The sequence below is a fragment of the Nannobrachium achirus genome, assembly GCF_963921795.1.
Source record: "Nannobrachium achirus genome assembly, chromosome: 7".
NCBI lineage: Eukaryota > Metazoa > Chordata > Actinopteri > Myctophiformes > Myctophidae > Nannobrachium > Nannobrachium achirus.
This window is the reverse complement of record NC_137816.1, coordinates 27197314-27221306: the sequence shown is the minus strand read 5'-3', so window position 1 is coordinate 27221306 and position 23993 is coordinate 27197314. Positions and strand designations below refer to the sequence as shown.

Below are 23993 nucleotides of genomic sequence, written 5' to 3'. Positions count from 1 at the left end.
TATAACGATAACAAAAACTAGAGAAGGGAAAGATTTCAACATATATTCATTATCAAACCAATAACCCCTAACTCCATTTCTAAATGTTTGTCTTTTTTTCCATTACAGTATTAATGATCATACATATATGAAAATCTATATTTCTTTTTTCATTACACTACTAATGATCATACATATATGAAAATCGCCTTTGCACCGCTCACTTCACACGGGTGCGATTCTTTTAATTATAAAAGGTTTTAGAATGTGCCCCAAAATAGATCCAGCAGGGTTAACGTGGTTAAATCAAACATTAACTTTCAAAATAACGTGTAGGTACCCAGACTGTGTTGAGGCCTCACATTTCTCTGGGCCAAGGCTGGGTTTGGTATAACAACCGCAGGTGTGTGAGGTATTATTATGTAGGAGTGCAGTGATCTCAGCACTTCAATTTCTTGTTGAGGCCCATGACCATGACCTTGAACATGGCTGCAGTGATCTTCTCATAGATCACAAACATGAGGGCAGCTGTCAGCACCGTCTGTAACAGCTTCGCTTCCAGGCCTTTGTATAAGCAGAGAAACCCATGCCTCTTGATTCTGTCCATCAGCAGGTAGATGACGTTGCGCAGGCTTGCTAATGCTCCACCTTTGTCATCACCTTTGTACTGGCCAAACCTTAAGACGGCCTGAACAATCTGAAGTGGATATGTCATTGTGGTAGCAACGGCCTTAGCAATAGCTCCAATAAGAAAGATCTCTGCTGAAGATATCTTCCTCCCACTATTACCAGCCCTTCTCTTCATGGTCTCATAGAACATGAACTGTACAGCTGGGTTGAACACCGCCACCAGAGAGGGCAGGGTGCCATTCCACAGGGTGCGCACCCCTCCTTGTCTATGATCTGGGAGAAGGCATCGAATATGCCCTTGTAATGAGTCTGCTGCAGGTCTTCATTTCGGAACCTCGCCCCCTGCAGCTTCAGCCGAGTATTGACCACCCACATTGGTGTGGTCAGGATCACGTTCACTGATCCTGCTATGACCCCCATGAGCAGGTTTCTGCTTGGTCGGGGACTGGCCCTGGCCAGACAAAACCAATTTCTTCAGCGTGTTGGTGTAGGAAGTAGACAAAGTTGTAAGGTGTAGAAGTAGACAAAGTTGGAGCAGCAGAGACTGGAAATAGCTGGAAACCAGCCCCTGTATGGTGCCTTCTTCCTTTGCTATCTCAGACAGGATAACTGGGGGAGATTTAGATTTGCGATTCTCATCCACCTGGAGTCGGATCCTAGCTGTATCCAAACCGAAAGAAACGCTCATTGCAGTCACACTGCCCATTGCTCCAGCCACAGCATGGACCAGTTTCATAGGACAGAAAGCCCACAGTCAAGCCACTGTTGTCAGACATCTCTGCACCTTCTCCAACCCCAAACTATACTAAAACAAACCCCAACTAGTATTGCAGGGCAGGGCGGTCAGGCTGGTCTTTCTCACCATACTGGTGTGGCGTCCATGTGAATCTCTGACGTAATGCAATGTCACTATATCGGCCACCTCCATATTTAGGCAGGATTTGAGCCTGATACGACTGCCATGTCAGCATGATGCGAAATAATTCTAGTGCTGGGGTTATTAAAGGAGCAGACAGGTATTATTATAGTGCTTAGTGTCGATAATAGCTATAAGTTTCACACAGTTTGGGGAAAGTGGAAAAATGGAAGACTACCGAGGTCCAGTACAACGTCACTTTGATCCATATACTTACAATGGAGGTACGGTGCTTGCTATTGCCGGAGAGGACTTTTCCATCATTGCTTCAGACACCCGGCTTAGCGAAAGCTATAAAATTCACAGTCGTGACTCTCCAAAATCCTACAAGTTAACTCCCTCTACTGTCATTGCCTCCACCGGGTTCCACGGTGACTGCCTGACTCTGATCAAGATCATCGAAGCCCGGCTAAAGTTGTACAAGCACTCGAACAACAAGACGATGACCAGCGGAGCCATAGCAGCTATGCTGTCCACCATCCTGTATGGTAGGAGGTTCTTCCCCTACTATGTGTACAACATCATCGGAGGCCTGGACGAGGAGGGCAAGGGAGCCATCTACAGCTTTGACCCAGTTGGCTCCTACCAGCGAGACGCCTACAGGGCCGCAGGATCGGCCAGTGCTATGCTACAGCCACTGCTGGACAACCAGATTGGCTTTAAGAACCAGGAGGGGGTGCAGCATGTTCCTCTGACCTTGGACAAGGCACTCCAGTTGGTCAAAGACGTGTTCATTTCAGCCGCAGAGAGAGACTGCTACACTGGAGATGCTCTTAGGATATCTATCGTCACCAAGGATGGCACCAAGGAGGACACGGTCCCACTGAGGAAGGACTGAGGAAAGACAGTTTATTTCCTGTGGCGGTAAACTATTTTACTGCCAGATCTAGGCTAAGCTAGGTTCATCGTCTGCTCTGCTCTTGCCAGCAAATCTGAGTGTTTTCACTTACCTTTGAAAATTCATAGAATATTATCAATCCATTATTTTATTGTTAAAAGACCGACACTGGTCTCCTAGCGTCGAGAAAAAAGATCAGCCGGCCGCCATTATCCAGTGCAGCGATAGAGACAGTGTTGTCACCCAAAGTCAGCACAAAGCATTTTTGTAAATTAAAGTTAAACATCTTCTGGCTGCATTCTCCTTCGGTGCTGTTTGGATCACTCACAGACCGCGGACACACCCCCTGTGCTTCCGTGCCCAAATCAGGTTTGACGAACACTTGCCGTGGCAGTGTAGACGGCGCATCAAATGATGAACACGCTTGTCCAGGGTGCACGGTGGCGCAGTGGTTAGCGCTGTCGCCTCACAGCTGGTCACTATAATGCCTCTCCCTGGCCAGCCGGGGCGCCTGATGGAGGGGAAAGGAACTGGTTGGAATAACGTGTTCCTAACCGGGGAAATCCCCACTGTCAGGTGAAAAGAAGCAACGTGGACTACTCATGCATAGAAGGAAGCATGAGGTCAGCAGTCCGTTGTCTCCTCAGGCGTGGCAGAGGGAGGGCAGAGGGAGAGCAGAGCCCAGGATTACATAGGCAATTGGCACTGGGTGTAAATGGGTTACAAAATCGTGGGATACATTTTTTTTTTAATAAATTAAAAAAATGACGAACACGCTTGTCATAGGCAGTAAAAGAGTTAATGTGCATTCTTGCGTCCATTCAAGTCTGTCCATCACTAATCCCACAGCCCAACTGGGCTGATTAGCACCAAATGTCTTGTGGACACTGCGCTTAGGCTAAGGAATTAAATCCCTGAATTTGAGCAGTGCTCCTGGAAAGAGCTAACATCTGGCTTTGTCCAAAGTTTGTTGTACAGAATGTACACCCAGGGTCACATTGGCCAAGCTTTGCGGAATGTGAAGCTTGGCACAAAGTGCTCAGTTTGTTGTACCACAGGGTCACATTGGCAAAGCTTCGCGGGAATCTTAATGAAATTAACTCATAAATAGCACTGCTCACTTCACACTAGGTGTGATTTTTATTACTGTTATTTAGTACTGCTATAATATTATCCTCTATCATTCTTAACACTAGGGTTGACATCATAGACTGTCCCATGTTGGCACGTGCTGTACTGATGTCATAGACTGGACCCCAAGGACACAATAGTCTACACTTTAAATATTTTTTTATAAATTGAAATTTTATATTGAAAGTCAAAGGAGGCAGATATGGAGCGTTGCGCGACTCCATATTTGGACATCAGTATGGTGTCTGTCAATGCATGCCAACACCACAATGTGCTGGGCTGTTCACACCACCCTCTGTAGGCCTTTCTGTTTGCAGGTGGTGCTCCGGTGAGTGGTGACACAGCCTGACAGGACAGCCTGATTTCAAAAGACGGACCCAGTACAGCTGCTGAGACCTTTTCACCACATGTGGTGTGTGTTCCCCACTTGAGGGGATTAGAGTTCCTTGGCCTGCTGGCCGTTCACAAGAAATTTGACGCTGATGGTCTGGAGGTGGAGACCCGCTCAGAGACAAGCACACATACAGAAGGGGGCTTCCGTTTCCAGGTCCAGAATGGAACTCCATTTGTCAAGATTTATGTAATCTTCATTCATCAACTGCACAGGTGATCAGCCTGGTTTTACCAGAGCCCTGTTAGTCAGAATTATCTGCTTCCAACACTCATGACAAGGAGAAGGACATAGGTTTGGATTTTGAGAGGCAATTTCTTTTGAGGATTTTTTTTGGCCAGATTTTGAGAGGCAATCTTTTGGGGGATTTTTTTGGCCAAAGGTGCATGACCCATCGAAAGCGTTGCGTCACAAATTAAGAACACACACCCAGTAAATAAGGATATAGTTTACTGCTTACCAAAGCAAATCCCGGATAGAGGCACTTGACTGACAAAGAAGGGGTGCAACAGTAGCCCATGGTTTGGTTCGTACAGCATATACAGACTGTATCATGGTATATGCTCTTAGTGAGCCACAGCACCTGCCCTTTTGCATATTTTTTGTGTTTTTTATCTATTGGTCTGGGGAGAGAGTATAATGTGCATCCTCTTATTCACATGGAGCAAAACTATCCTGCATAGATGGCCAGCTGTTTTAATTGTGAATATAATTTTATTTGCATTACATTCAAGATTGTTGAATCATTTACTGCCCTCCCCTCAGACGCAACACCAGGTGGAGGGTGGATTCTTTCTGGATGTTGTAGTCAGAGAGGGTGCGGCCATCTTCCAGTTGTTTGCCAGCAAAGATCAGCCTTTGCTGATCAGGGGGAATTCCTTCCTTGTCCTGGATCTTGGCCTTGACATTCTCAATGTTATCACTTGGCTCAACTTCTAGGGTGATGGTCTTGCCAGTGAGGGTCTTCACAAAGATCTGCATACCTCCCCTCAGACGCAACACCAGGTGGAGAGTGGATTCTTTCTGGATGTTGTAGTCAGAGAGGGTGCGGCCATCTTCCAGTTGTTTTCCAGCAAAGATCAGCCTTTGCTGGTCAGGAGGAATTCCTTCTTTGTCCTGGATTTTGGCCTTGACATTCTCAATGTTATCACTTGGTTCAACTTCAAGGGTGATGGTCTTGCCAGTAAGAGTTTTGACAAAGATCTGCATTCCTCCCCTCAGACGCAGCACAAGGTGGAGGGTGGATTCTTTCTGGATGTTGTAGTCAGAGAGGGTGCGGCCATCTTCCAGTTGTTTGCCAGCAAAGATCAGCCTTTGCTGGTCAGGAGGAATTCCTTCTTTGTCCTGGATCTTGGCCTTGACATTCTCAATGTTATCACTTGGCTCAACTTCCAGGGTGATGGTCTTGCCAGTAAGGGTTTTCACAAAAATCTGCATGTTTGTTCTTTTGAGTCGCTACTGTGAACCAAAGATATTTCTTAATAGCCTGAAACAAATAATGAAACTGAAATTCTTTAAGTGTATCTATCCCTTTTAAGTATTTTAGGTGGTGATGTCACAGTTTCGGCCTTGTATGGTGATTGGTTGACACAACGTGACAGCGCAGGATGCAACACATTGAGCTTGTAAAGCAGTTATTATCAATACTTTTCAAAATAAAATAGGTTAGCACCGCTCAAAAACTTTAGCTACTGTAAACTATTAATGTTTACTTTAAACTATGAAATCATTAGGATCTTGGGATCCATATAGAAATGGTGTTGCTCCAGTGTGGATTAGAATATTGCCAATATCAGTCATCTATGACGTCAGTCATCTCTAACATATTCATGAAGTATGACTTGAGCAATGTTTCAGAGCGACCACAGCCTCATTGAGTTCCATTACAAAATTAAAGTTAAACTAAAAGGAATGTAGGAATTTAGCAGACACTCTTAATCCAGAGTGAATGAATAAAGCAGAAATATCAACATTCAAAACCAATTTTATCACAGCAGAATACGCCGCTTTCACAGAAGCTCAACATCATTGTGGAGACCATGCTTGACAATGACCAGGAAATGTTGGAGTAGCCTGGAAACCAGAGAAATCTGCCATTAAAGAAAAATGTTTGTGATTGGATTTCACTCCCTCCGAAGTTGTGAGGGACCACTCAGTGCCCAGTATGCAAATATGTTTATATATATGATATATATTTATTATATCATTAAAATCGTAGTGTTTTGTCAATTATTTGGGGCCCACTTGCAATATCCTCACGGCCCGCCAGTGTTGAGAACCAGTGGATTAGCATACTCCTACTTTGCAACCATATTAATAACATGTTGAGTTGAATTGGATGTCTGACCTCTCCGTTCTTGCCAAAGGAGACAGTCCTGGCCTCCATGTCCAGCACACAGGTGATGAAGTCTCCCTGAGTGAAACTGCTCAGCGTCAGTGTCTGCTCTCCGTTGTGGTACAGGTTGCCGCTGTAGGCTCGGTACAACCACATATCTGAAGTGGTGCGGTGGTTGAAGTCATGCACGGGCCAGCGCGACACGCCCACACACGTGCCTTCATTGCCCCGGTTCTCTTTCACGATGTAGAACTACGAGGAGGAGCGGACAAGGTGGGAGGAGAAGACAAGGAATGGAGAGGAAAGGAGATTTATTTGACATGCAGGGTTGTGGTTCAAGCAGCACACTTACAGTACATGCTCATTCTGTGTTAACTTAGCATCGTCAGTTCTCAGACTGGATTTAACACATTAATTAGTTCTTCAATTCCTACACTCTGCTCTTTCTACCACAGCACAGTGCCGATGTGTTATTTGGACTATTTCAACTTGTAGGCTTACAGTGCTGCCATGTTAGTGCAGCAGCATTCTATGACGTCTCCTCTACATCATACAATGTAGGAACCTACGCACAGTATCTCCACATTACATAATGTAAAGATTATATTTCAGGAGCTTATATGACCAAAATGGTTGCAATTCTGAGCCCTGACTAGTAGCATACCTTCCACTGATAGCATCCAGAGGAGATGCCGGTTGAAGCCAGGCCGTAGCCTTTCCCTCCACTGCCGTGGGTCAGACCCTGTCCGTTCTCCACCACGCAGCACTGGGCCTTCTCTGGGTCAAAGGACACTTCCTGAATGGGCAGGTTCTCATCCTCTTCCTCGCTGTCTCCCTGCACATCAATTCAATGCAAAGTCACTCAAATGGATAACGAGGGCTGCACCTTCACCACCTAAACCCTCTATTCTTAGTCCAATGGACCTAAATAGCAAATGTACTTGGACCAAATCCATCCAGTTTTTACTCAACTAGGCTACATAATTGATTTAACAACCCTAGCATCCCTGTTCTGGGCATGTCGTTACAGGCAAACATTAAACAAAAATATCAGATCTACAAGCTATTTTCAGAGATTTGGTTTTGAGGAAAAAAGGAGGGGACCAAGTACTGTATAGACCCCTGATGTCAATGGAGTATATAGCGTTTAAGTGGTTAATAGTAGTCTACAGAATTGTAGAATTTAAGTACAAAATTAGGTAACGCTATTTAAACCTTATAACTATTCATCTACCAATGAAAACACACATTTTCATTTCATAATATGCATGTACAAACACACACACACACACACACACACACACACACACACACACACACACACACACACACACACACACACACACACACACACACACACACACACACACACACACACACACACACACACACACACACACACACACACAAAGCATTCTCGTAACATAGTTTAATTAATCAGTTTAGGCCATCACTAAACTGATTATAAGATAACCAAAATTATATCCAATTAATTGTCTGTTGAAAGATAAATAATTTAGATTTGCTCAATTTGCACCCATAAATGTCATGTTCTGTAGGAACATTCACCTGTGACTTGAGCTCGTGCACCTTCTCTTTGATCTGCAGGGTGTGTTTGGCCTGAGCGATGGGAGCTTCCCACATGCAGTCTGACAACAAAGAGAAGAGACGCTCCACCACCTGGAAGACATACATGATACAGACCTTAACCACACAAACCCTATACTATAGTATCCCTTATTCTGGCCAAGTCAGAGGCAAACATTTGTTGAAAATAGGAAAACATTTGCCAAAAAATGTCTAAACATTGTCTCACAAAGTGTCGCGAATTGCATGCATACTTTTTGAGTAAGTGCTTGACACACGTTTAAGGCAAGCTATGTTTAGTCTATTTTCAAAATACAATTATATGTATTATAAAATATATTCACTGTGCTTATATGTAATTATTTTGAATTTACAATATGAGTGTTTGTATTTGTATAAAAATGATCACAATAAAATATACTGCACGGTCAACCTTGTCTGCGTAATTTGATAATTTTTATGTTTTATTACTGATAAGACAAATACTGACACATAGAGTATGTATCCATTTTTTATGTGTTAAGAGTAATCTATTTTTGATGGCCTAGTGGGGATGTGCGTGCAAAGTTTCATGGCAATTGGAAGTTGCATTCATGATCTGAGGAATTTTCTTTAAAGCGAACCACTCTGAAACCACTGAAAAATGGTACAGAGCCGTCTCAATCACATGACTATAGAGACACTGTGTACCGATTTGCGTGATGTTTGGACAAAATCTGTAGGAGTAATATAATAATATTATAATAATATATAATAATTATTATGATTACTAACCTGTGTCATCTGGTCATCCTCAACACTGGCTTCACATGCAGGCAGGACAGCCTCCAGGACATGGAGCGCTAAAAGACGAGTTCTCAAGTTCCCCACCAGAGGGACCCCTGCAGATAAAAAGCAGCATAACGACCTAATTTAAATCTGTTCGCTGTAGTATAATAGCTGCATTTGCTAACAGTCTACAATCGACAAGCTCACAATGCGTTGTATTGTGACACATTCCAAGTTTGCAGATCTGCTATTGACGAATAACTAAAGTAGAAAATAGGGCTTAATCGTTTAATGGCCACAAACTGTAAGACCTTTGAAACATAGTGACTTTTCATTCCTTTTTTATTTTATTTTTAATACCTGAACAGCATTTCTGTGCAGCGATGTTGAGCAGCACTTCGGTCCATTTGGGGGAAGCCATCTTGGATTGGATGGCCTTTGAGGACACCACTCTCCTTAGAAACACTAGGAAGTCTCCCAGGTGGAGCTCTGCTGTGTGCTGCTTGCGCAGAAGAGCTAACAAGACACATTAACAGGTCAATACATTATCAGCATTAAAGCTTCATCTGGTCATGTTCTTAAAAAGAAAGAAAATCACACCCGTGTGAACTGAGCGGTGGTTCTCCCCCCCCCCCCCCCCCCCCCCCGTGTGTGTGTGTGTGTGTGTGTGTGTGTGTGTGTGTGTGTGTGTGTGTGTGTGTGTGTGGCCTGGACAACAGCGCCCCTCCCTTAACATGTGTGGTCAGAAAAGGTACTACACAGGCTTGAGGCTACATACAGACCCACCCACATACAAACAAACTAACTAACAAACAAACATACCTACACACACGGCCACGCTATGGAGACGGTGTGACCACAGCTCAAAAATGGATCAATATTTATCTAAAATGTAAACATATTGTACTGATATCTCAACAACAGGATGCAAATTGTTAAATCAAAGTATCTAATAAACTGCTTTCCAACCTCTGAAGTCTTTCTTTTCTGAATCGGCGCTGTCCTCTTTGTGGTCCTCATGTTCTTTTGTGGAAGACAGCAAGCTGACCCCCGCCTGAGACAGCAAGTTCTTCAGTTGACTACAGAGCAGGTCCAACAGGGACTGGACCACCTTGGGACTCAGCTTGTCTGCATACGTCCTGCGGAGAACAATGGATGGACAATGGACATTCAGATCACGATTTCCATATTTCAATAGAAAACACCTGTGTGTATGTGAGTGTTAGGATGATTGACCTATACCAGGGGTCCTCAATAGGCGGACCGCGGTCCATGTCCGGACCGCGAGGCACCGCCGACCGGACCCAGGACGAATTATAGTAAAAAAAAAAAAAAAAAAAAAAGTGGAAAAACATCTCCACGTTTTTGTTTCCACTTCTCGTATTCATTCACTTTCATTGCATGCGCTGAGTGTGTGTGAGAGAGAGAGAGAGAGAGAGAGAGACAACGACGCGGTGATTGGCTGATGCCTGGCAACAAAGTATTATGGGCTGTCATGTCTTCGACAACGATGCGCTGATAGGCTGTTGCTACAGACCGCGGATGTTTTCGGAGCAGCAGCAACAGCAGCAGCCACCAACAATGCAACTAGTTATAAATCAGTGGGGTTTCATTCACGCTAAACATCATCAACGTGAATACGTTTGCAGGATTGTAATCTTATCTCCAGAGTTTGTCGCGACGTGCCACGGGCCCACGGCACGACGGCCCGTGACGGCTGCCTCTCTTTCTGCATGGATGTTGTTCTCCCATGGTTCTCCCCACCGGGGGAAATGGATGTGCTGTGTGGCAGCGCGCCGCATCCAGTTGGGGTTACCGTGTGGCACAACGTGCGTCGATACCACGATGCGACGCTGCGCAGCCGTCCGCGTTCAGTGTGTGCTCCCCTGTCTCTGACGCGTGACACCTTGTTTTCATATCGATATTCACGTTGCGACACAAGCATAAATTATTCGAAGATTATCCCAGTTTGTTAAAAGAAACCAGAGCACTAGCGCAAAATATCTCTGCTCCATTGAACATTCTGTTCTCCCTGCTTTAATGGGTTGTTTCTCTTCAATCAAGTAATGCCCCCAAATGATTTTGGAGGAGTCCCCAGCCCAGATGACAGTGAAGTCATAATTTAAGGACCCTTTTAATAAAGAAAGAAACGGGAAAAGACCATTACTGCATGAAGCCTGGTGGGCGAGGTTATTACTGTATCAACAAACTACTACTAAAAAAACAACAACAACACATCAGCCATTGTAAAAAAAATAAAAATAAGAAAGGGATCCCTAATTATGTAAGATGAACAATAATGAGGGCAAGTGGTCATGACCTGAGGGCAAGTAGAACATGACCTGTACTTTCCAGACGGACAAGTGCCTCTGAGACCATGGTGTCAACCCCTGGTTGGTACTTTTTTGTATCTAGGCCTCTATTAGACGAAAACAGGCTTCACTATAAACGGCTAAGAGCCGTTTAGTTTTCATTTTTTATGTGGTCTTTAGATGAAAACGCAATTTGTCCATAAACGCGGTAATTTGCATGCCAGGTCGCTAGGTGGCGCATGTCGCCATGACCGCACTGCCCAAGTTCCGTTCTCTGGTCCTCCTCAGTAGAGATGGGATTTATGGCTCTTTGAAGTGAGCCGAATCTCTGGGATCCGTTCCTTTCAAAGAGCCGTTCAAAAGACTGGCTCATTCTAGTCACTAGTTGTAGTTACTTTGTAGATTTTGATTATAATTATCACTTATACATTAACCCTATATACATTTATTTCGGACATAATAGGTAGCCTACATAGGCCTACCTGCCATTTGAAAATAGCCGATCTACAAGCTGTGAGCTTGTAGATCTGCTATTTTCAAATGTTTTTTTCTCCCTACATTTTATTCATTGGAAAAATTGTGAAATGGAACATTTTGCATAATGAGTACTTTCTAGCTACTATTAGTAGCCTACTTTAACTACATTTTGATACCAATACTTTGATATTTTTACTCAAGTAGCCTACATTTTTTATTCTAAACTTCAACTTGTGGCAGAGTATTTCTACATTGTTGTACCTTTCCCACCACTGTTGTTCATTAGAAAGGAACGGCTCCCTATACTGCAAACCGGATCCCATCGTTCATATCAAAGAGCCGTTCAAAAGACTCGATTCGTTCGCGAACATCCCGCCTCTACTCCTCAGTCAGTCAACACAACTCACTGCCGTCACACAGCACAGGCAGACTGGCTGGCTGGCTAACTAAAAATGCTTAAAAAGTTTGTTCCAGACGGTCGGAACAGACACATGTACCATACACACTCCGGGACTATATTTATTCCTTATGATACGATACAGAAAAAGGCGTTCACTTCACGTTTCGTTTCAACACAGAGGACTGGAGTCAATGCCTTTACTGCAGCTTATGGAGGGGGTACATACAGACGGCGACGAGCTATAGATGTTGGATCGAGTCATGATAAACATTATAGGCTACTGTCGCTATTTTCAGCGTCGGCTATTTTTGCAGTTGTCTGCTATTTTCACAACTTGTGAGCTTGTAGGTCGGCTATTTTCACAACGCACCGCGACGCGTTGTGAGCTTGTAGATCGGCTATTATCACAACGCACCGCGACGCGCTGTGAGCTTGTAGATCGGCTATTTTCACAAGCACCGCGACGCGTTGTTGTGAGCTTGTAGATCGGCTATTTTCAAATAGCTACGGTATAAATTAGGGCTAACGTTAGCAAAAATGTACCATAGTTACTTTAGTTTACACCACTGGGACAGCCCTAGGACGTCCCACATCTTATCATTTTCAGTGGTTTGCTGCGTTTACGGTATTTAGATGAAAGCGGGAGATACAAAGCGTTTTTACCTATTCCACTTTCAGAGGGGGGTTCACTTTGTTACGGTTTCACCCCCCGAAGACGCCATTTTCGTCTAAATGACCCCCCACAAACGAATATAAACCATTACGTTTACAGTGAACCGCGTTTTCGTCTAATAGGGGCCTTAGCCTACTATTTAAGATTGACCGACATAATAAAAATAAGCGAATATAAATATATTTTAATATATATATATATATCAGAGATTGCGTTAGACCGGGAATTGCCGGATTTGACCGATTTTTTATGGCCAAGACCGAAAAATAAAATTCCTCCCGGACATCCTGACCGATTGAAAAACCAATGGTCATTTATTATTATCGCCGTCTGCTCCTCATGCGCAGGCTGCCTGCCTCTCTCTCTCTCTCTCTCTCTCTCTCTCTCTCTCTCTCTCTCTCTCTCGCTCGCTCTCTCGCTCGCTCGCTCTTTCTCTCTCGCTCGCTCGCTCGCTCGCCCGCGCGCTCCCCCGTTCTCTCTCTCTCTTTCTCTCTCGCTCGCTCGTTTCAGTGTCAGTTTGCGATGCACGCACAGCATGTAAAGCCATGGGAATTAAGGAATGCACGCACGGTCAGCAATCAACCCATAAACAAACATTATACACTTGATTGAAGTTATGAGGAGAGGAGATGGAGTGGAGACAGTAGGAAGAACAAAGCCTTTTCAACTCTCCCAAAGTTGCATAACATGGACGCACTGTCACCACTCGACAGTGAGTATTGGATTAATTGCTGGCCAGATGAGTCTATCAACCTTTTCATTATTCTGAAGTCAAGACATGGTATTGTATTGTTGGCATGAAACATGATGCAACAGAAAGACGTTGTTGTGAAAGCAGTGTGCGTGTGCCACATGCAGACAGCCTGCGCGAACAGCGCGATTAGTCCAATATAATTAATTAATTCCCTTATGCAAGATTGAAACGTTTTTTTCTTTTTAGCCTATACTTTTTCATTCAATTCGTTTTCAGTCCCAACTATGCAGTAGGCCTAATACTTTAACTGTTGCTATTGGCTGTTTGTGCACCTGCTTGTAATGTAGGCCTATGCATTAAAATGATTATGTCCGGTATATTCTTCAGATGTCCGGTAAATTTTAATCATGCCGGTCACGGTGACCGGCAGTTAAAAATCCTAGCGCAATCACTGATATATATATATATATATATATATTAATTGTTTTATTTTTTCCCCGGACCCGGGCCTGTTTCAAAAAAATATTTGTGGACCTTCAAGATTTGTATTTGAGGACCCCTGACCTATACTATAGGCTGAGACATGTTGCTTTTTCACTTAATTTGTCATCCGTCTGTACAGTATGTACACTATAGGTCCTATAGTATGCATAGTGAAAAAGCAACATAAGCCACTTTCAGACATAAACACTGGAAAATGTCCGGAGAATCGGGTCAGGACATTGACCTGTCACATATGTACAGTAACATGCAACAGGAGAATGTTCATTTCATATGCATACACAACTTCACAGGTAAATACTCTGTATGTATGTATGTATAATTAGCAAGTAAATAATGCTAACAAAATGCTGACAAAATATAAAATGATATTCTAGGAGCTAAAAAGCCCCTTACAGTACATACATTAATAATATATTAATATTATATGTCTTGTCACCTACCCGGTGCTGATGGCGAGGATCTGTAGGAGGCGTGTGGACGCCACCTTGAGGGCAGTGCTGAGCTGGGACACACCTGGTTTGTGCAGCAGCTGGAGGGGTTGTCCCAGCATGGTCTCTGTGCCGCACAGCTGAGACAGAACGTTGAGCAGTCCGCTGGAGATGGCCAGAGACACGTCCACTGGCTGGTAGCGCACGCTCAGAGCGAAGACGGTCACCAGCAGCAGGCGCTGTTGGGCTTCTAAGATGAGGGAGCAATGCAGCGTTTTTTGGGTCTTTAATCAAATTCACTTTCAAGGAAATTTGATACTGTAGAAATTGAACAAAAATGTACGTTTCATTTGAACAAGGCGAAGATATTTGTTGTGGAGGGAAAAAAGGAGCAGACCAAGTATAGACCCCTGGGGGACCACGGTAGCATTAGCCTACTCGTACTGTAACCATCATGTCCACCAAAGTGATATGCTTATGGGCTCTGCTTTAGGCTATGAGGGCTGCTAAGGTCTGCTGGGGAAACTAGACGAAAGGGACAATTCTGCAAAATAGACCCCAGGGCAATTCATTTGGGATCAATACAAGTAGGAAAATTAGCCTATATGTTATTTAGTCTGGAATTGACCTTTAAGAGCAATTTCCTGTATGTGTGGGTGCCCTGCCCTTTTAGGGGACCAGACACAGGAGAACTGAACGTGAACATAGAATATGACCCATTCTTTCGCCCCATATGGAGTATGTGTTCATGCCATGTAGCACTTTGAGATTTGTGTCAAATATAAAGTACATTACAAATAAAATGTATTATAGTAAATATCGGACATATTTATCACAAGCCACAAATCTACGGAACATTCTGACACTAAATGGCACTTTTATGACAAACAAATCAGACAAATGATCTTTGAGACCCATCTCTGTGTCAGCAACACACTCTCGCTTTATGCAGCAATACTTGAGATGGGGGGGATGGAGCGTCGACCACGCCCAGAAGTTGTTTTTCCATTTCATACCATTGGTGCAGTGCTGTGTCATCATCTGTATCTTTGGTGCAGCAGATGGGAGGATGAAGATTTTGGATATTATCTTTGATCTATTATTATGTGCTGTATGTGGATTTGGGAGTTAGGGCTCTATTTTCGTCCATGCCTTACCCCTTATCCCTAAACTCTTTTGCCATTTTTTACTATTTTGAAAACATTTTTTAATATTTCAAATAGCTGATCTAGCTCACAACATGTTGATGTAGAGCGGCAATTTTAATTATATCGTTTCGCCCATCAGTTCTCTAGTTATGAGCCATTGAATACAGCGTGTCACGCCCTAAACAGAAACGGGCAGGGAACTCATGTTGCGATGATGTAATTTCCTGTTGTCCTGTGGGACTGTGACGGCAATTTTTTAACTCTAGAAGATGGAGCTTGATAACTTATGAAAACCCCCCCAAAAACTCTCTAAATGCCCACGTGGTGTCAACGTGTCAAACTTTGATGTCGCTGGAGGCCCACGATGCGTTTGACGCGTTTACTGTATTTACAGTAACAATATTAAATCTTACCGTAAGGTCGGGGCTACACGTAGATATTGCCCAATCACCGCGGGTTGTTTCCATTGGACGCTGAGACCATCGCGCCGCCGTTTTTCTCCATATAATCCAATGCATTTCTCAAAATTTAAAGCCCTTTATCTCTGATGTATTTTTTATGGCTAAAACTGTGGGCATGGCTGGCAAAATGACCAAATTATGATCAGCAAACAACAGCTATATGCTACACTGGCCCATACTGGGTGGAAGACAATAACATCCTGACTACGGTCATGTGACCAAGTGATGTCATCACGCTTGCACTGACGCAACAGGGCCCTGTATTATACAATGGAGGTGGATGGAAGAAATTTGGGCAGCTAGAGGGGATGACTCTGGCGCCATCTGGGGCATTTAATGTGTTAATATGTGCAAACAAAAAACTAAGTTGAACATGGAACTGAAAGATTTTCATATACCGTACTTTATCTCTCAGGTAAATTAAAACATGCAGTTCTCTCTCCAATACCTATGTGGTGTTTGTTGGCTTGCAGTGCTCTCTCCAGTGTGACGGACAGCTGCTGATAGATCTTGTGGACGGCTGTCTGGATGTCCATCTGCAGGCTCCTCTTCACTGCTTTCACGCCGTCCTGCAAAACAGTACAACACACTCATGGTATTCATGGTTCTGAACATAGAATGATGGCGAGTCATGAGCCTGTAAATGGATCCCACCTGGTAGTGGTGGAGCTGGACGTTCTCTCCCTTCACCCCTCCGGTGCCCACCGTGCCCAAGCCGAAGCAGCCGGCCAGGAACTGCAGCCTGACGGAGGTCAGCAGAGAGGAGGACTGGAAGGCTCCGCCTCCAGACTGGCCACCCTTCTCCTCCATGCCAGAGATTAACACCACGATCTGGTGGAGGGCCTCCAATCGCAGCTAGAGACCAACACATCAACAAGATTCAATAAGCTGGATTCAATCAAGGCATTCTATATGTGGTTCTAATTCAGTTTTATTTCCAATTTAGATGGGACTTGCAATGCAGATCTCCAGCTGAACTGGGGATGTTGTGCATCATCCATTAGTTTGACGGTACCATTGGTCCGACTGTGTGCATGACTAACTAGAACCTTAACCTCACAAACAATTGTGCTTAACTGCAGCCTCAAAGTTTGTGTCGAACTATTGGGACACAGGACTGAAAACAAACGTATTGACAGGCCATCAGAAATCACCAAATTAACCGTTAATGCAATAGTTCTAAAACCTAAATGTTGGTTGCTGTTAACCAAAATGACAAATAGAGAAGACAAGCATTTAATTTGTAATATATGCAAAATACTGTATATTATATGTATATGTTCTATGCTATGAAATGTGTATGGATTATTAATTTAACCAATTCATAAAATAATCATATTTTCTTTTCTTTTTTGTAATCAACTAATTGGTCTAATGTGTTTAATGGGTGCTGCTGAATTTACAACTTAACCGAAATTGAATGCATAGATACCTTTTTGAATGGAAAAATCAACAGATTCATTCTTTATGCATCTCATGGTTCCAGCTCACCTCCGCCCTGCTCTGCTGATGCCCCATGGCCAGTATGGTGGCCTGGGGGCTGGTGGACATGCCCTCCTCTGGCTCCTTGAAGGCTGGTGCCAGGCCCACGTCCCCACTGATGAAGCTGACCATGTTGTCGATGAGAGCGTGCACGCCCAGCGAGCGGCTCAGATCCAGGTCCGACTCCTCGTAGGAGTGAGCCGAGCCGTAGCTCCGCTGGCGGCTCAGCTTGGCGCGGAACCACGAGTCGGCCAGAGAGTCTGGCGAACTGCGCAGCAGGCCTGCAAGGATAGGAGCTTCTCAGGGTACATCAAAAACCAACGTGGATCTCTTTCAGGGTGGATGGTAGGGCTGGGCCATATGACTTCAAATCAATATCAGTTCAAACTTGCCTCGATTATGATTTAATGGATGATTATAAAAAATAAGTTGTGTAATAGCAGATCTACAAGCTCACAACGCATCGCATCGTGTTGTGAGCTTATAGATCGGATATTTTCGCCATTTAAGCACACTATAAAATAGTGTTTATGTGGTTACTCAGACTACTCAATTTAGTCGATTATAAAAAAATCAATTACAATTTATTTGTGTCGATTCATTTAAATATATGAAACAAATATATAAATATATAGAAAGTCGCTTCTGGATTATTGGTTCAAATTTTCAGTTTCAATTTATTTTCAGTTAATTGCCCAGCCCTAGTGGATGGTTACCATAGCTTATAAGCACTTGAAGAGGCATTTTAATGCAATGCCATTAACTACTCTTTCATCCAATTGCCAAGTACTGACAGTTCATGCTGCCACAAGCTTTGATCAGCCATTAAAGATGTATTCTATGATGTGTACTTGCTTTCGATGGTGAAATGGTAAGCAGGGCTGGTGATTGAAACCATTTAGTTTACAGTATCTGGGTTCATGGTTGTATTGATGGGGCCATTGAAGTGCAATTAGTAAGTACAAGTGTTCTGGTGAGTAGATTGTCTTTAGGATAAATGTGTCTTCGAACATTCCAAGCAGAAAAGGGATCAGTTTGCAGTGCAGTGAGCATGAGAATGCCTTCGGTCCCCCTTTTTGCTTGTAATGCAGTGACTGTATTGATCTAACGTGGGAGTACTACGCGTTTTTTGAGGCTCATAGGTCATTATCATAGGTCTGTGTGAGAGATGAATGGAGTGTCACAGCCACGGAGATATGAGCTGAGTTCTACTGCTTTTTACACAAGTGGAAGAAACATGCCATCGTTTACTTGCTTGGAGCTCCTCTGGTTTTTGGGGCTCAACTGCCCCAAAAGGAGCAAATATACTATAATCCATAATCCACACGGCAATCAGAAGACAGAGAGAAAGAGCAACCAATGACACAAGGCAAGGGCTTCGGTTTCTATCGTTATGACTTGCAGTGATAGACTTTATGGGACAACAGATGGTAGGGAGCGTTACCTCGCTTTTTATGAGAAAACGCCAAGTCCAGATCGACATTTCTCCTGCCACTCTGAAACAGGTCAAAGTGAGAGAGAGAGAGAGAGAGAGAGAGAGAGAGAGAGAGAGAGAGAGAGAGAGAGAGAGAGAGAGAGAGAGTAGAGAGAGAGAGAGAGAGATCAATCTCGCACTTTTTGTTAAGTTAATGTGACCACTAATGTGAGTGACTACTGCTGCTTTCGTATAGAATATTATATTAGGTAATGTTACTATTGATGCTATTAGTATAGTGTATTCTGCAGTTTTCTGGAAACATCTGAAACAGTTGCTTTGCTTGTGTGTGTGTGTGTGTGTGTGTGTGTGTGTGTGTGTGTGTGTGTGTGTGTGTGTGTGTGTGTGTGTGTGTGTGTGTGTGTGTGTGTGTGTGTGTGTGTGTGTGTGTGTGTGTGTGTGTGTGTGCGTGCGAGAGAGAGAGAGAGTGTGTGTGTGTGTGTGTGTGTGTGTGTGTGTGTGTGTGTGTGTGTGTGTGTGTGTGTGTGTGTGTGTGTGTGTGTGTGTGTGTGTGTGTGTGTGTGTGTCTGTGTTTGCCTTTATCACCAAGGTCATTAAATACCAACCTCTGCTAAATACCATCTCAGAGCTGGGTTATAGGTGCAGATTATTTGTCCTTGTATTTGGCAGCCTAGGACATACCCATAGACTGGTCGTTAGAGGGTTTCAACAACTTTGGGGATGCCCAAAAAGGAGTCAAAAAAGCTAGCGAAGTATTGTGCTGTGTCTGCCATAATTCACAGCCACCACATATGGTAGAGACACTGTTACTTATACCGTGTGTGTGTGTGTGTGTGTGTGTGTGTGTGTGTGTGTGTGTGTGTGTGTGTGTGTGTGTGTGTGTGTGTGTGTGTGCACGCGCGTGTCCATGCGCGTGTGTGTGCGCCTCCATGCATGTGTGTGTGCCGTGTGGGCATGATGTACTGTACCAGAGCGTAACCCTCTTCATCAGACTCGGGTTGGGAGAGGTCTGATTCACTCCTGGATTTCATCAGTCTGTAGCTGGAGCTGCTCTGTACAGAGCGACTCTCTGCACTGAGACTCTCACTCCTACACGTACACACACACACACACACACACACACACACACACGCACGTGCACACAGGTTACATTTATTCCCAAATACAACACAAAAGCAATACAAGCAGGTATTATCAGAGGTGTCACAATAATAAGAACGAGGACTCGAGGAGTCTCAACCACGTTATACTACTCTACAGTATATACCTAATTGATTGCCATAACCAGAGTTTCCCCGAGTTATAGCCGTTTCGCCCGAGTTTCCCAAGATATTTGTTTTATTTCATTTAATCGAAATTAAAAAGAAATATTCTCCATTGTTTGTCTCCAATGTTAAATTTTGCAGGAAAACGCCCAAAAAATATATTTTTGGGGACAGTTTCACCTATGCCCAAAATAGGGTCATCGGGCTCAAAATTGATTAAGTCAACAATGTCGATGGCCAGAGGACCAGAATGCGATCGACCTGCTTTAACAACTAAAAATAGAAAACTCCAGCCAGAATGTTTTTTTTTTCTTTTCTGTTTGTGTGTGTTGACTTGTGTGTCATTGGTTCTATGCTTTTAAAACAGTCTTTTCTTGACCTAAAACGGTGGTATGAGACCCATCACTGTACATGATGTACGTGACCTAAAGTAAGTACTGTGTGAGAGATCGTGTGAAACTGGGTCATGCTATATAGGAACGTAGAAGAGCGATGCATACAGAAATAGGTCAGTGCTTAGATAAACCTGTTGAAACACGTACAAACTGGGTCAAACGTTCTGGGTGAGCCCTATAACTGTGGCATCAGCAAACTCCTTCTGATAAAGCCGGGAGATAACTGATGCATGTCCAGCTGGAGGCCATCAAAGAGTTTTCTAGTTCACACATTTGCACGCCAACAAGCTTCAGGTAAATGAGAGGCTGGTGTTCTCGTCACAAACTGTGGGGATCAAGCTGTTATCATCTTGTACTTTTCCGAAGAGAATCACCAGCCAGACATCAACCAATATGTGTAGGGTTTAATTCCAAAACACATTTATAGGGTGATGAAATCCACAATTTAGTTTCCTTTCTCTCTCCACTACACTGAAATGAGCACTAAGAGCATTGGGGGAGACTATCAAGTTCAAGTTGTGAACTGTGTGCAAGTACTACTACTAAGGTTAATAATATTGCACAATGTGCTTTGCTTTCATGCCGACAATCATTTCTATAAGAGAATATCAGTTTTTCTTCTCCAGCTGCTACATATCTCCTTTTAGATGGAACCTCTCTGATTTTGTGTTTGATTTAATACCATCTCACCATGTGTGTTGTGTGGCAGGCAGATATTTTTATTTCATTTCAAACCTTTATTTATGCTCGAAAGGCACTAAGATAAGATTGCCCTAATTGACAGTGACGACAATATAAAACACAGCAGCAGGAGTAAAAAATGAAACAAACAAGACATAAAACAATAGATACTAAAACCTAGATATATCAGTCATTCTTTGAACATTTTGGCAACATCATTGTCGGCAACTGCAGCCGATGTGTTCCAATTTTTAACCACTTTCAGGTGTCCCTATTTTTGGCAAGTCATTATTGGTGAAAAACGATTTTCAGAAATAATTTTAAAAAAGAATAGCGGATCTACAAGCTCAAAACGTGTCGCAATGCATACAGTACCTTAATTGGTTAAATAAAAGGTCTGTTTAAGTGCAATGTCTATTTACTTATTGCTTGTCAATCAAATCAAATTATTTTCAAAGGCAAAACATTGGTCTGGGACTCTCCTAAATTGTGATCGGACCCAACAATCTGGCTCTGGTTGGTTGTGGTGTTAACTTCTGACCTGGTCATGAAACCCAGACCCTCCTGGGTCCCCCCGCTGACGGACTGGGTCAGGCCCTCCTCCTGGTTCTGCTTGGCCAGCTCTTCCAGCACAGGGCTCACCCCCAGGACCAGCAGGGCACAGCGGTGAATGACAGAGTTACAGGCTGCTGTGTACAGGTCCTGGCCCTCTGGGAGATCCATGCTGCCTCGTCTCTCCTGCTGAGACTGCGCAGGCTCTTCCTCACCTCCACCGCTGCCGCCTCCTCCTACTCCTCCTCCTGCGATGCGGGACGCGGCACCGTGGCCCAGGCTGCTGCTGGCCCGCTCGCGCTCTCGGCTGCGAGCTGCCTCCCGTGCTGAGAGGAAACATTGGAAAATTTCTGTGTTGTGCAACACGGCACATACACACGCACGCAGCACAAGGGAACACAAAAGACACACACACAAACAAGACAATGGCGTTGGATTAGAGGGCAAGCTGCTGCATCCATAAACACCACACGCGTAAACCACGCTCGCTATTTGGGTTGTGATGAGTCGCACTCGAGTTTTTCTCTTGAGTGGTTTCTCTTTGATTAACAAATCACAAACCAACCAATGTGTTGTGTAAATACTTTCAACCATGTCATTATTACAGGCCAATATTTTCAAAGGTTTTCACAAAAAGCTGATCTACAAGCTCACCAGCTTGTAGCCTTACGAGCCGAGAAGGTTGGAACTTCTTCGGTTGAACATGAGGTTACAAACTGAGGGAAGGTCACGCACACACACACACTCTCACACACACATTATGTGCTCAATCTGAAAGCATGAAATCCATCCATACACCGCAAAATCAGTCAGTGTAAATGCAAAACCGTTTAGACCGATTTATACTTCATTGTGCGATACATGATTTTATCGTCACAATATCAATATCTAGGTACATGATCAAAACTAGTGATATTTGATTTTATCCTTATCATCCAACCCAAGTCCACGTGCACAAGCGCCCTTCCCAGCAAGTGCACCACTTACTCCCAGCAGTCATGACTTCATGGTCTCTGTCATCCTCTTCATCATCCTGCTCCGGGTTGCCCTCCTCTCTCTCGCGGTCGGCCCTCTCCTCCAGCTCCGCCTCCTCGTCGATGGTGCGTGTGAACGAGTGCTCCTGGGGGTCCATCTCCAGAGAGTCCTGATTGTCCGAGATCTGAGCAGAAACCGCGAATGATACACACGCATTAATAAAATGCAAAAGAGCCTCAGAAAAGCCACGCTAGAATGCTGAAGGTCAGCATAAGGTCAGTGTGAAGTTTGTTTTTACTCACCCTTCTCTCCCGTGAAGAGGAACGAGTCTGGATGAAGTCCATGTTCTTGCATGCCAGCAGGCGATTGCGCACCTTATATACACTTCTATAGACCTCTGCCAGGGACTTGCATGGCTGGTACCTGAAATATCAAAATGTTAGGAATCTATAGGATGAACCGCTCAAAATGACCATTACAATGAAGGCTTTTCCAATTTAAGACTTTTTTTTAATAATTGTTTAAGGTAGTCATTTAACTACTTTAACGAACAATCGTAATCACAACCATTAACTTGGGTCCCACTTTTCACCAAACCATTTGCCGGTAAAACCACTGCAATGCATTACACATATAAACATTTGAAATATGTACTACTATATGCCACTGGTTCTCAACCTAGGGTCCGGGAACCACCAGGGGTCCAAATGGACCCTTAAGGGTCTGTAACTGATGATGGTTTCCAGTACCTTCCCTCTCCACAGGCTTGGACCAGCAGACCTGTGTGCTTCAGCAAAGCTGCAAGGACAAATCTAGACACGGTGTCCAACAGGGACTCATTACTGAGAGATGCATTGTCCCAGTCTGGAACAAAAACACACAACAGGACAACACATTAATTTAGGCAGCAGCTTGTGTCTTACAGTGTATAATTTCCCCTTGGGATAATAAAGGTAAAGGTATCTATCTAATTGTGATGTGTAGTTGTTAGCTTGAAGATCTGGTCTTTTGTTTATTATGACAAGGTCTCCAGACAGACCTTTGCTGACGGCATAGTCCTGCATGTTGATCCAGAGACTGTTGCTAGGCTCCTTGGTGGTTCCGAGGGCCAGCTCCACCAGGACGCTGACGTCAGGATGCAGGGTGCAATCTAGCGGTTTCTGCTCCTCGTTTCCTGACAGCGCTGCCTCCAGGAACGAGCTGATGCAGGTGTCTGAAAGACACCAGCAATAAAACGTTCATCACACTAGTCACGACTAGTCACGAATAGTCGAAAAATGATTGTGTTACTGCAATTAGGCCTTTCACAAGTACATGATCGCTAGATCGAAATTATTCAAGATAATCATGAGAATCACTTCCGTAGTATTTTCAAAGATGGCAGAAATAGCCCATCTACAAACTCACAAAATGTTGTGATGCATTGCGAGTTCATTTCTATCTACACTATTTAAAATAAATAAAGTATAAATATGACATATTGCCCAATCTGGCATTTATTATTCATTATTTATTTTGATTACATGTACCGGACCG

At 43.8% G+C, this 23993-nt stretch overlaps 2 protein-coding genes and 1 pseudogene across 12 annotated transcripts in view; 1 reads left to right on the top strand and 2 right to left on the bottom strand.

Annotated features, from left to right (window-relative positions):
• Positions 1-23993, bottom strand: part of herc1 (HECT and RLD domain containing E3 ubiquitin protein ligase family member 1) — a 105030-nt gene that overhangs the window by 55807 nt on the left and 25230 nt on the right. For all 10 annotated transcript variants that reach the window (XM_080729817.1, XM_080729819.1, XM_080729825.1 and 7 more), the window contains exons 19-35: positions 23497-23670; positions 23207-23321; positions 22760-22880; positions 22470-22641; positions 21472-21808; positions 19558-19678; positions 18599-18650; positions 17164-17435; positions 16327-16527; positions 16121-16241; positions 14076-14313; positions 9545-9714; positions 8936-9091; positions 8582-8688; positions 7790-7900; positions 6885-7055; positions 6233-6472 (exon numbers count right to left, since the gene is read on the bottom strand). In XM_080729817.1, the coding sequence (XP_080585943.1) occupies positions 6233-6472; positions 6885-7055; positions 7790-7900; positions 8582-8688; positions 8936-9091; positions 9545-9714; positions 14076-14313; positions 16121-16241; positions 16327-16527; positions 17164-17435; positions 18599-18650; positions 19558-19678; positions 21472-21808; positions 22470-22641; positions 22760-22880; positions 23207-23321; positions 23497-23670 (2879 nt within the window). The remainder of the gene's footprint in view (positions 1-6232; positions 6473-6884; positions 7056-7789; positions 7901-8581; positions 8689-8935; positions 9092-9544; positions 9715-14075; positions 14314-16120; positions 16242-16326; positions 16528-17163; positions 17436-18598; positions 18651-19557; positions 19679-21471; positions 21809-22469; positions 22642-22759; positions 22881-23206; positions 23322-23496; positions 23671-23993) is intronic.
• On the bottom strand, positions 419-1385 carry LOC308288019 (peroxisomal membrane protein PMP34-like; annotated as a pseudogene). The gene has a single exon. The product of its transcript is annotated as a peroxisomal membrane protein PMP34-like (transcript).
• On the top strand, positions 1571-2363 carry LOC308288018 (proteasome subunit beta type-1-like; the record flags this gene model as incomplete). The annotated part of the gene is made up of 2 exons (XM_080729364.1): positions 1571-1576; positions 1674-2363. The coding sequence occupies 2 exons, from the start codon at positions 1571-1573 to the stop codon at positions 2361-2363; spliced, it is 696 nt and encodes a 231-aa protein (XP_080585490.1).